This window comes from Megalops cyprinoides, chromosome 20, assembly GCF_013368585.1.
Source record: "Megalops cyprinoides isolate fMegCyp1 chromosome 20, fMegCyp1.pri, whole genome shotgun sequence".
Lineage (NCBI taxonomy): Eukaryota > Metazoa > Chordata > Actinopteri > Elopiformes > Megalopidae > Megalops > Megalops cyprinoides.
Window position 1 is genome coordinate 9,650,224 of NC_050602.1, and position 12,923 is coordinate 9,663,146.

General features: G+C 44.8%; 2 protein-coding genes across 3 annotated transcripts; one reads left to right on the top strand and one right to left on the bottom strand.

Moving 5' to 3' along the window:
* The first annotated feature begins 74 nt into the window (after positions 1–74).
* LOC118795892 (intracisternal A particle-promoted polypeptide) lies at positions 75–7,153 on the top strand. 2 transcript variants are annotated; one of them, XM_036554672.1, is made up of 10 exons: positions 75–144; positions 721–1,130; positions 1,251–1,462; positions 2,112–2,331; positions 2,757–2,912; positions 4,205–4,372; positions 4,539–4,676; positions 4,835–4,957; positions 5,529–5,749; positions 6,549–7,153. In XM_036554672.1, exons 2-10 carry the CDS (start codon positions 800–802, stop codon positions 6,771–6,773), a joined length of 1,794 nt encoding a protein of 597 aa, XP_036410565.1. In that variant the 5' UTR covers positions 75–144; positions 721–799; the 3' UTR covers positions 6,774–7,153. The 2 variants fall into 2 exon arrangements, with proteins under 2 accessions (XP_036410565.1, XP_036410566.1); XM_036554673.1 differs by lacking the exon at positions 75–144 and adding an exon at positions 340–395.
* Positions 7,154–10,519: 3,366 nt separating this feature from the next.
* Positions 10,520–11,725, bottom strand: tmem69 (transmembrane protein 69). Its single transcript, XM_036554795.1, has one exon. The coding sequence runs from the start codon at positions 11,599–11,601 to the stop codon at positions 11,005–11,007; it is 597 nt and encodes a 198-aa protein (XP_036410688.1). The 5' UTR covers positions 11,602–11,725; the 3' UTR covers positions 10,520–11,004.
* Positions 11,726–12,923: the final 1,198 nt, after the last annotated feature.

Sequence of the window (12,923 nt, forward strand, 5' to 3'; positions counted from 1 at the left end):
ACTTTAGCCTTCTACAGTACGCCGGCGATCGATGATCGTTTAGTGATGCCTATTGTTGCCCAAGGGCGAGTAGATGAAACACGAACAAATGGCGACACGGAAGTCGCTTCCTTACATCCCTATGGTCTGATTGATGCAGCGCAGGTTAGTGTATCATTTCAGATGCGGTAAATACCACGCCCTTTTGCAGTGTGCCTCTTTGATTTCTGGCTAAGTAGCTATGTATCTAGCCTGACAGATCGATCATTTTATTAATGCGTGTGCTCTAGGAATAAGGGTAGCTAATGAAGTGGCTAGCATGACACACTTTGCAAGTTATGCTCTATATAGCGATTATGACACAGCTATGCTAGCTAGCAGATATAACTACGTGGTGGAATATTTCGATATGTAAGGTGTGTTGCAATTAACATTTATCTTACTGAGTTTTATTTGTGTATTTACTTTGTATCTTAATGATGTGTATTTACGTAACATCTGCTGCGTGTTAGCTAGTTATCTAGTATTGGCTACTTAAGTTAGCTCGTTATCTAACTAGCACTTCCTCACATCTGGTCATTAGTTATGTATTGTCCATTTATTTTTTAGGAGATGGTTTGAAAGCACTGAAAAGTACACCTATTAGAGAAATTGTTTTCTAATTACATATCACAAGGGGTCTAATATGCTAAAACAGTTTACTGATTAAAAATGTTAATCTGCTTTGTATCCCGGTGATAGACGGTGAGCTTCGCAGGTGAAATGTGTGCTCTGAGTAAATAAGGACTCGCTCGGCCTCTGTCACTCAAACTGTGCCACCATGGCCGCGATGGGGCAGCCGAAGGCACCAAACACAGGCGAAAGCGCGGCTGCGGCCGTCTGTTCCGAAGCGGCGCACTACACCGCAGATCGCTACGCGAGACTCATCCTGGCGCAGATGAACAAGATGCGGCTGCGGACGGACTTCTGCGACGTGCAGCTGCGGGTCGGGGGTCGTGTGTTCAGCGTCCACAGGCTCGTCCTGGCGGCCAGCAGCCCCTACTTCTCCGCGCTGTTCTCCGGCGGCATGAGCGAAGTCAACAAGGAAGAGGTCCAGATTCTGGGGGTGGAGGCTGAGGTCTTCGAAATGTTATTAGAATTTATTTACACAGGTTGGTTGAGCAAGCAGTGGTTGTGAAGATGCAGGGTCTGATGTCAAATTACTGAATACCTCCTCTTTCACTGCAGAGTAACTGAGAGCCCGGTTTTGTGCACCTGTGAATGTCCCGCAGGTATGATTGACGTGACAGTTGACAACGTGCAGGAACTGATTGTGGCAGCGGACATGCTGCAGCTGAATGAGGTGGTCACCATCTGCTGCGAGTTTCTCAAGGCCCAGATGGACCCCTGCAACTGTGTGGGCATCTATCAGTTCCTGGAGCAGATCGCCTGTATGGACATGCTGGAGTTCACTGAGAATTACATCTACGTCCACTTCCTGGAGGTGAGGTTGCAAAGCAGTCACAGACAAATGTCCGTAATACAGAAGCCTCTCTCCAAACCGCCTCAGTCAATGTGGGTGCTATTCTTAAACTCTAGCTAATAAGGATGTATTTTTTTAATCAGATCAGATATTTGCCTGTTAAACAAATGTAGGAAGTTATATGTTGTCTCATTTCACCTCCACATCAAAAAAATGTCTTGTTACGGTTGTAGAGTCATTCTCATTTTGTAATGAACAAAAACATGTGTTGTTCCAAAAAAGGTTTGAGTAATGAGTTTAAAAAGATGTTCACAAACACAACTGAAATATTGTGGGAAGTACTTGTCTGTGTAGGAAATTTTTTAAGACAGAATTTTTCCTCCAAACTCAGAGCTGCTTGTAAGAGCACCTCAACATAAAACACAGCTCAGGCTATGGGTAGGCTTGTGTGCAATCTCAGTGTGTGAATGATGAGAATCACAGTAAGAATCCTAGTATACATGTAACAACTTTGTAATATAGCTATCAAAGAAAACTAAATAAATAATGGCTAAAAGTCAGAATGTATGTACAAGACATAATCCCATACTAAATATGAATTTGTCAGTGCCCCTGCTAATTCAGTGTACCCTACCCCACAGTAAAGAGCAGCTCTTCCTGTTCATGTCAGGTGTGCGTGGCGGAGGAGTTCTTGGGCCTGTCAAAGGACCAGCTGGTGAAGCTGTTGCGGAGCGAGGAGCTGAGGATTGAGGATGAGTACCAGGTGTTCACAGCTGCCATGGACTGGGTGCTGCATGATGTAGCCAAGCGGAAGAAGCACGTGGTTGAGGTGCTGGACCCAGTGCGCTTCCCACTGCTGTCCCCACAGCGGCTCTTCAAGTACATCGAGGGTACGGGACTCGCCCCTCACACTACAGAGTAGTCTCTGGGTTGAGAAATTCAGAATCTAAATGCAATATGCCACTACCCAATGCAGTCTGCCAAATCAGCTGAAATCCACTTCAGATATCGTTATTCAGTGTCACTCTGTACGTTTTTAGTAGGCTGCAAGCCTGTCGTTTAAGGGGCGAAGCCTCACCCTATGACTCATTTGGCTGGTTGGTTTGGGTGTGTGATTCTTATGATGTTCCCTAACAAAATTATGAAGGAGAAGTTAATATATGAAAGACAAGTGAGTTGTGTCAACTGCACAAAAAAACTGCTGATCAGCAAATTTAATTCTCTAAATGAAATGTAATTAAAAATTGATGTAATTTGTAGTTGGTGTAAAAACAGCTGTGATTGATGTATTGGGTGTCTTTTTTTGTGTCACCAGGCATTTCTGACTTTAGCCTGCGGGTGGCGCTGCAGACTTTACTGAAGGAGTACACTGAGGTCACCAAGTGCCCTAAAGAGAATAAGATTTTCAGCCTGTTGCAGCCGGGCAAGACTCGGCCCAGAAGAAAGGCAAGGAAATATCTTTATGCTATAGGTAAATATAGTCTGTATTTATCTCAGCAACTGTTTCCATGGCAACTGTGACCACATGGCTCCACAGTATGCATGACTGCAGTTCTGTGCGACTGTGATGTCATTGTGAGATACACCACAGGGGCTGAGAGTTAGAATGCGGTGTTTCAGTCCATAGAAAATGAGAGATGGTAATTAATGAACACAGACATTTGTAGGGCAGTATGCATGCAATTATAGTTCACTGTAAGAGGCAGGTCAGATCAAACGGCAAGCAGTCAATGAGATGCTTCCAAAGGAAAACTGAATTGGTGTGAACCACTGCATCCTAGTACATATGCTGTTGGTGTGTCCAGAATTCAGTTAACAGAACTTTGAGTCTAGTCACAAAGACAAGACTGACCCTCTCAGCCAACTACCTTCAGAGGTTATGATGAGCTTCATGGTCCAGATGCTGTTGTACCCACTGTTGGCTCCAGAGACAGCTGCCTGTCCTTTTTATCTCCTTCTTTGCTTGTGCTTGTTCAAAAGCTTTATTGCAACTGCTTCTAGTGCTTCATCCATTTTGTTTGCTATTTTTTGATGTAGCTAATATATAGCAGTCTAGCTGGCCATGCAATAGCAATTGATAAGTTGATCTAACAATGATAATACCCCAACGAATGTAGATATCTATACATACTACAGGAATATTTAAGAACCTACAGTGGTTAACAGTCTCTAAACTCTGAACTGTTCCTCACTAAAAAGTAAAAAAAGTAGTGTGTGACATCCTGGAAGCTGGGGCGTCCCTATATCTAGATGCTTTTCTAAAATACTCATGCCTTTGACTCATGTCACAAAATTCCTACACAATGATGAATTTTCATGATTATTTATGATATTTCTAGGAATATTGCAGTATAAATCATAAGCAGCATGTCCAGTGTTTGGACTGTTTAGACAGCTGAATATTTACTGTTTTTTTTAATTCCAAAAGCCTAAATTGTTTGAATTTAACATACCCATTTAAACAGCTGAATATTTACTCTGTTTTTTGAATTCCAAGCACGTAAATAGTTTTCTTTTAGCATATTCAATAAAACAGCTGGGTAATTATTGTATTTATTTAATTCAGAGCACCTACATGTTTTAAATGTACATATTCTGTAAAAGTGCTGGGTAATTCTTGAAGCAGCTCAGGTGCCATTTTATGACATCGGTGCCTATAGGGAGTTAAACTCTCCAGCCTTTTGCTGAGCACGTAGCTGAGCTGGCAGCTTGCCTTTGGAGGCCCTCGCTGTCTGTCTGACAGCACTGTGCCCTGTGTTGTAGGGGGCTACACCCGCCTGCAGGGGGGGCGCTGGAGCGACAGCCGGGCTCTGAGCTGCGTGGAGCGCTTCGACTCCTTCAGCCAGTACTGGACCACGGTGTCATCCCTTCACCAGGCACGCAGCGGGCTTGGCGTGGCCGTCCTGGAGGGCATGATCTACGTGGTGGGAGGTGCGTGTCTGTGTGTGTGTGTGTGTGTGTGTGTGTGTGTGTGTGTGTGTGTGTGTGTGTGTGTGTGTGTCTGTGTCTGTGTGTTTGAGGGGTATTAACAGACTTTCTTGTGCCTTTATAAGAATCGCATTTGAGATATAATGCTGTGTGTTTCTGGCTTTTCCAGGGGAGAAAGACTCCATGATATTTGACTGCACCGAGCGCTACGATCCGGTGACCAAGCAGTGGGCAGCCGTGGCCTCCCTCAATTTCCCACGTTGCGGGGTGGGCGTGTGTTCCTGCCATGGGGCCCTCTATGCGCTGGGTAACAAACTCAAACCGTGATTGGGTGTGAAGCCATAGCTTCCGTTTTTGTTGCAGCTTAAAAGCTTCTACCAGCTGTCAAGGTCAAAGCTGAAAGAAAAATGAAGTACTGTCGGCCTGGTGCGTGTTGATGCTGGACACATGTGTGTTTTTTTGCAGGAGGCTGGATTGGATCAGAGATTGGGAAGACCATGGAGCGATACGATCCAGCGGAGAATAAATGGGAGATTATTGGAAGTATGGCAGTTCCTCGCTACTACTTTGGCTGCTGTGAGCTACAGGGTAAAGATCAGTTACTTGCACTCCAGCATGCTGTCCACACTGTTTAAAGTCAGTTTAAACGCAGAAGTCTCGGTGAAATGAGTGAGTGAGTGGCATTTTCCCCTGCCACCTGCTCCTCTCCCAGTTTGGTTTCTATTTGGAAGTTTACACTACTAGGGCAGAGATCCATAGAAATCCCACAGGCCCACCCCAGAGTCAATTCAGCTGAGGGTATGATACGAACATTACATTACTGGTGTTTAGCAGACACTCTTATCCAGAGTGACTTACATAGGTTACCCATTTATACAGCTGGATATTTACTGAGGCAATTCTGGGTTAAGCACCTTGCCTAAGGTTACAACAGCAGTGCCCCAGCAGGGAATCGAACCAGCAGCCTTTCGGTTACGAGTCCTGCTCCTTACCACTGTGCTACACTGCTGCCCCTGTGGTGGGGCTGAACAAGTGGTGCAGCAGTCATAAAGGAATGGTCACAGATGCGCAGGGGCCGTAATTGAATGGTCGCAGGTGGGCTCTGTTTCAGGGGTGTATTGGTGAATTGCCGTGTCACGTGGCTGTGTGCGTCCGCCAGGGTTCATCTACGTGATCGGCGGGATCAGCGACGAGGGCATGGAGCTGCGCTCGGCGGAGATGTACGACCCCATCTCCCGCCGCTGGACCGCGCTGCCCGTCATGGTCACGCGCCGGGCCTACGTGGGCGTGGCCAGCCTGAACAACTGCATCTACGCGGTGGGGGGCTGGAACGAGGCCCTGGGCTCCCTGGAGACGGTGGAGAAGTACTGCCCCGAGGAGGTGAGCCCCTGCAGGGCCGGCCCCGCAGTAGAGGAGGGGCAGAGGGTCGCGGAACCAGTACGCTACATTACATTCATTTAGCAAACGCTGTTATCCAGAGCAACTTCCAGCACAATAGAACATAAGTGTATCCACGAGGCAAAGGCACAGCCACACGGGAGGAGTGGGTGAAGATGGAACATTGTAGATATACATGCTTTCATACAGGTTTCCATTCTTAGGCCAGACACTGTACCCCCAGGAGAACACCAGCTGTGTTGTTGGCTTTGATAATACCAGGAGGTGTTATATAGTACTAGTCAAAAGTTTGGACACATCTGATTAAGATAATGGGAAGCATGCATTCAAAGACATTTTGATCTAAAGACTTATTCTTAAATGCTTGAAATTTGTTTCTTAGCCAAATAAATAGTTGAGATAAAGTTGATGTCTATGGATGATTTTTTTTTCCAAAATTTTTTTAAAATTTTAAAAAATATTTTTTGGCTATTTTGAAGAATCCAAAATATAAGAGTTTCAGTTTGTTTATAACACTTGTTTTTGGGCACTGCTTAACTCCATTTGTGTTATTACAGTTTTGATGCCTTTACTACTATTCTATAATGCGGACAACTGGAAAAATAAAGAAAGAAAAGGGTGTCCTGTAATACCTCCAGGTGTATTGTGCAAGAATGAAGAAAGGAAAGAGTTTGCTTGGGGTATAGTGATGTCATGTATGAATTATGGGGGATCTGTTTGTGTGGACATCTGCTGACTGCCTAACCGTGGTGGTGTGCGCTGTCTCTGCCTTTCTGTGTAGGAGAAGTGGGTGGAGGTGGCGCCCATGGCGGTAGCGCGTGCTGGGGTGTCAGTGTCTGCCGTCAACGGCCTCCTTTACGCGGTGGGCGGCCGGGCCTCCAGCCGGGACTTCTCGGCGCCGGTGACCGTGGACTCGGTGGAGATCTACGACCCGCACCTGGACAGCTGGACCGAGATCGGCAACATGATCACCAGCCGCTGCGACGGGGGCGTGGCCGTGCTCTGAGAAACCCCCCCGGCCGAAAGTCGAAGAGCAGCTGTGGCTGTAGTGTTCCCCCCTAAAACCAGCCTCAGTCGTGAAACCAAGCGAAACTTACAGCTAGGACCTGCATAACCATGGTGACACTGGCAGCGATCACTCCTCACTAACGTGCCAGCCGGTCTGGAGCACAGCACAGGGGCAGCATGGGTAAATTTATTTATTCAACAATCACCATTTGCTGAGATAAGATGGATTGATTGAGCCAATTACAGGAAATATGTCAGGATCAAGAAAAATCAGTCTTCAGTATAGTAAAACGGTCAGTCATGATTAAACTCCTGGTAAAGGAAATAATCCAGTCTCGGTACACAACATTTCAGCCAGCTAAACGTACAGCTGAAAAACTGTGGCGAAAAGAACAGGTATCGTGTACCCATTTAATATCACCTCTGCTGTGCAGATCAAGTGATTTTAACAGGGTTTCAGAGAACAAGGAATGGTATTAGAGCTGTGCTTTTTCATGTATTTTACAGTTACATAAAGAAAACATAAAGAAAACTAATACTTAATTCTGTACATGCTTTATTGCCATACTGTACCACTGCAGTGGTATTACATGGCAATTGACATCTTTAAGTCCACTGTTTTCAATAATGACATTGTGGTCTTCACCACGATGTTATCAATGAATAGTATGGATTATTTACTTTAAGAGCAGGGAAAACTCTGTTAAAATTCTGTTAGCATTTCTCAATATAGAAAGCATAGAAGATCAAATAAACAGTCGGGGTCTACAGTGCTCCTGTATATTCATTGCAAAGTCAGCTGGTAAGAAAAAAAGTCTGCTGTCTTTGAAAACAATAGCGCACTATTTGGACTATGCTCTGGCTAATAGAAAAGGCAGTAAACTAAAAGCAAACAAGTAGCTAGCCAAATACTTCATCATTTCTGTAGCTGGGCCCAACATTTAAATTGTGAATGACAACTGAAACAAATGCCAAGCAACACAAATGTACATTTATCATTCTGAGCTTCTCTTGGAACATAGTAGAATATAGGAAATTAGAGCTCTTGGAGTGAAGCTACACCTGTTCCTGTTTCTATTGGGCTTGTTCCTTGTTTTTCCAGGACCACTGAGCCAGTGGTGCAGCCAGCTGGACAGCAGTGGTGTTAGCAAGCTAGCATACAGCTAGTACAGCAGCATATGGCTAGCTGTTTGACCATATCTTACAGAAGTGTACATTGTTGGTTTTGCTTTAAGTGGATGTGCAGATATTTTTGGCATAGTTATGGCAAAGCCTGCTAACCAGTGTTAGTTTAGCTGACAATAGTCCCTTCAGCACCATCCTGCCAGCATTAATAGGCTGCTCACAGTGTTTCTACATCTGGGTGTTGGTTAAATCTGATGTTTTATACACCTGAAAGACAAAAATGCTATAGTTGGCTGTTCTGAAGGTGACAGACAAATTTCCCAGTGATCCTGGGATATTGAGAACAAAATGTTTAATGAGCAGGAACCGACAGCTTCCTTCTACTGAGGATATGGATGACGATAGAGTAAGTGATCCAGGACAGGCTTGTCACACAGTTGTTGCTCTGCCTTCTGGTGCACTCTGGGACTTGTAGTGTGGAAAAACAGTGGCATTGTTTCGTGTATCTGAGGATTGCGCATGCCTTATCCTGCACTCATGCTTTGGTGCTGAGGTTGTTGCAGTGGGATGAAAAGTGTGGTTACTCTTCATAAGTACGTGAGTAGAATGGAGAGGAAAAATGAAAAAGTGAATTTAACATTAAAACCAAGGAGGAGTGGCAAGTCCAAAAATGTACAGTAAGAAGGCAAGGCAACATCACCCCAGTCAATCTGTATCTGTAAAGTAATATTCTGAACATTCTGCAAGCTACATGCATGAATGAATATGGTGTAGATGTTAGCAGCTGTGTCTGTATTCGGGTAACTGGACTGGTATTCAACTGGTAATACCTAATGGCTTGCAAAATAGCATTCCTTTTTAATAAGCAGAAACATCTGTTACATTCCAGGTTACACTGGCTAAAATCAGAGTCAGTCCAAAACTTACCAAGGCTCCCCACGAAAGGTCAGCATTTTAATTTTGGACGCAGAATGGACAGGTCAGCCCTTCTCCCTGTGAGCGACTATGTTTACTTCATTTGGATCAGATTTGAAAGACTATTGTCATGGCAGTAGTCTTTGTTAGGGAATCAGTTTTTAGGGTGGCAGAGGCAGTGTTACTTGTACAGGGAGCAGGAGTAGCCAGGCTGGAGTCTGTGCGACCAAAGAAGGGTAAAGTCATGTCAAAGGTACAGATTTATTATTCATTCATAGGATGCTTCAGATAGACAGGGGTCTTCACCTGTCAAGAGGAAGGAATAAAAATGCTTTTGAGTGATGAGTGATGCTTTTCTGTTTGGTCCAATATTTCCACTCTTCTGGTGAGCCCTGAAATCAACAAAATTACCAATATCGTGCTGTTGATGGATGTTGATGATGACATCGTCCTTGCATTCACAGAGATGGTGTGATTTATGTATTCACACTTAATTATTTTTGAGGTAGTAGGCAACTGTTTTGTTGAAGATTAACCACATAATCTTTGACATTTTAAATGGCTTAACTAAATACTTTTCAAACCATCACTGCATCTCAGATATGTGGTTTTCAGGTACTGAAATCCTTACATCTCTTGTACAGTCTTTTATTTTGTCTGCGCAAATGTTTTGATTGTAACAGACTGAATGATGCTCCTTAGACACTCAAGCCACTTGGACGTGGAGGTTTACAGTCACCAGCACTTTTTTAGCATTCAGTAGTAAAGTTTTTGTTTACGATGTTTCTGAATCAGATCTGTGAGCCTCCAAGTTTATGATGGTAGCAGTAGCAGAGTGAAGTCTTGAATAAACTGGGAGTCCTGAGAATTTGCTTTGGTTTTCCATTTCTGAATTGTTAAATGTGGTTATGGCCCACTCCAGACATGGGTATATGGGCTGAACCCCCCCCCCCCCCCCCCCACCCAAAAAAACCCCAAAAAACAGTACAGTGGCAGTGGGGTAGGAATACACCCACACTTATGTAGAATTAAATTCAAAGATAGCACTTTGGACAAAGGCAGAAAAACTAGCAATGGGCAACGGAGCCTGGGAGAAGTTGCCTAAGCCTGTCTGCATTGTGTGTCTGCCCCGCTGTGGTGCACTGTGGGAGCTGTAGTGTGAAAAATATCTTCTAGTTACGGATTGGAGGATTGCACTCGTCTCAGCTCAGCACTCCTGTGGAAGCAGAGGGGTTGTGGGAAGAGATGGTACAACTGGAGGAGCTCAGGTTGGGAGAGAAAGGGCAAAGAGCATGAAGAAAATACAATAACTGAAAAGCTCGCAATTCTATCACATTACAGAAGTAAACCTGTAAAACCTCACTAACCCCTCTGCTCACGGCAGATCACTTCAGACTTGACCACAAATTCCAGCTGCCTCCTTCTGAAGACCACTTTTTCAAAGGGAGAGCATGTCAGAAGGAATGGTGTGTGTGTGTGTGTGTGTGTGTGTGAGTGTGAGAGCTAGTCTTCTGCACGAAAAAAACACCAAAATGAAGGATATAATTATGAAGTATAGAGGTGCTTCACCATGGTATGGTTTGCCTGAAGGATTCCACAGGCTAATGCAGCTGTACATAAGGAGCTTTAAGATCAGAGCTCACTACCTACATTTATTCATTTGGCAGACGCTTTTATCCAAAGCAACTTACAAGTGAGCCAGAGCACAACACAAGCAAATAAGGACCAGTGCATTTATGACAAAGTGTTGTAATGAATGCCATACCAGCACTGCCTTTTAACTGCCACTGACTTTGACAACACACAGTTACCACTGAGGATCCTCTTTTATGAAATTCTGTAACAGAGATACCCTGAATAAATCTTCCAACCTATAACACTTCCAGCTGTTCATGCTCTACCATTGCTGCCGTGTCCCTGCCTTAAGGTACAATTTAACCTCATCACAGCCATGTGACCTCCTCAGCACTAGCATGAAATCATGTTGTTAAAACAAGAGACAGCCACCAAAAATATTCTTAAAGACAAAACAAAACAGTATAAATCATCTATGCATGTCTCAAATGACAGAAGTGCAAAACGGTACTGTTTATGCAAGTGTGCAAAAACAATGCACTTGTCAACGAGGTGTGTTCGGTGTTTTAACATTTTATTTGCCTTGAGAGCTCTGTTGTCATAGGCGTTATCAGTCAATCACCGAAGCGCAGCTTCTTCTCTGGGTAGATGTCCTTCAGGAGTAGAGTGGCCACGAGGGAGAACACGGCCACCACAGTTAGGACCGTCCTCAGGGCTTTGAACCAGCTCGGGTAGCCGGGCAGCAGGGACAGGTCATAGTGGAGAGAGATGCCCAGGCCTACGATGACCGTCATGGCCGCCTCGGTGATGCTGTCCCGGAACAGCAGCGCCAGCCAGGCCACGAGGGAGGGCACCACGCTGTTGGCCAGGTTCAGCCAGTCGGGCTTGGCGGGGCTGCCCTCGGGAAGGGCGAAGCCCCAGCGGGCCCCGCCCAGGAAGGACACGATGGAGGCCCCGTAGGCCACCTGGGCGTAGGCGATGTCGGGGAGGTACAGCTCGGTCACCGCCATGACGAGCGGGGCCGTCACGAAGGGTATGAGCCCGGAGAGGCCCAGGTAGAGGGCGGGCTTGGGGCCCTTGGTCAGGTGCTTCATGTCGTAGCGCACCAGGTCCAGCTCCCGCGGCTCCGGCTCCTCAGGCTGCCGCCGCTTCTTCTGCAGGAGCCGGGGGGAGCAGTGAAAAGGCCGCGCTCCCAGCGGGCAGCCTGCCATTGGTCTCGGGGAGAGCAGCCGGGAGAAGGCTCCAGGGAGCGTGGAAACGGTGCCTCTGGTACAGGGACCCGGCCTGACTGGGCAGGCCAACGTTCTGGACGCCTGCTGCAGAGATCGCCATGGCTGACCCTAGAAATCCAGATCCAGAGGTATCTAGAATTGCTCCAAAGTCCAGAATCTGTACTATGCAAGAATTCTATTATGGTCATTCCGTGTGCAATGGTGCCAACTTGACTCAAACTTTCTCATAAGTTGATACATACGTTTGTCATGTGGGAATTCAAACATCAGAAGGATTACTAATTCATCAAATCAAAAATAATGTTGTAAATCCCATAAAATGTCATTAAAGCTTAGTGCGCCCAGTTAGTTTTATGGTCTTGCAGTTTAAGAATTTATGTCAAGCACCATGTAGCCTACAAAACCGCTAACATAAGAGAGAATCATGTACTGAAGCTAAATAAAAAATTAAATACGTGTCAAGCAATTACAGAGGTCATGCCAACAAGTTGCCAACATTTCACATGGAATGCAGCTGGATTTATTTGGAATCCAATCATATTAGCCAAGGTGTTCCCTCAACTGATTATGACCCACTTCCACCTTTAGACGAAAATGTAATAGGCCATTATGAAAATCGATTATCATTCTTTAACATGCCACAAAATGTACAGTGAAAAGGTCATACAGAAACCAAAAAACAGCATGCAATAGTGTTAATATGCACCAGCCAGAAACAGTTCAAATGTATCTTACCATGAACGAATTCATGATGTGCCTTTTCATAATGAAGCGAATCATATTTTTTAAAACTAGGACGAAACAAAAGAAGTAAAACTTTAAAAACGTTCAAAAATGAATGTCGCTTATAATCACAGGCATCTTATTTCTAAATGTCAGCTATTTCCATCTTTCGAACGACAAACTGATGAAGACGTAAAGGTCACTCACAAGCTAGCTAAAGCATTTATCCTGCTGATCAAATAACAAGCTAACTAGCAAACTAAATAATTCAACTGTCTAGATATGTTTCCACATGTTTTCACATCGAACTGTAGCTCCAAAGCTGTCGCTAGCTAATGTTAGCAAACCTATAAAACTATGTAAAACCAACATCAGTATTACACGTTTTAATACCTATTTTTATGTCTCGGTTTCACACGGAGAACTGCTGCAAGCTAGCTACATTATATTTTCAGCATATTAAATTTAGTTTTGGATATATAAGTCGCTTGCTAGCTGTCTTCGTTCTATCTTAGAAGGTCATTACCACGAGCAATAAAAACGTAACTACTTCCAGGTTACCAACAGGGACAAACGTT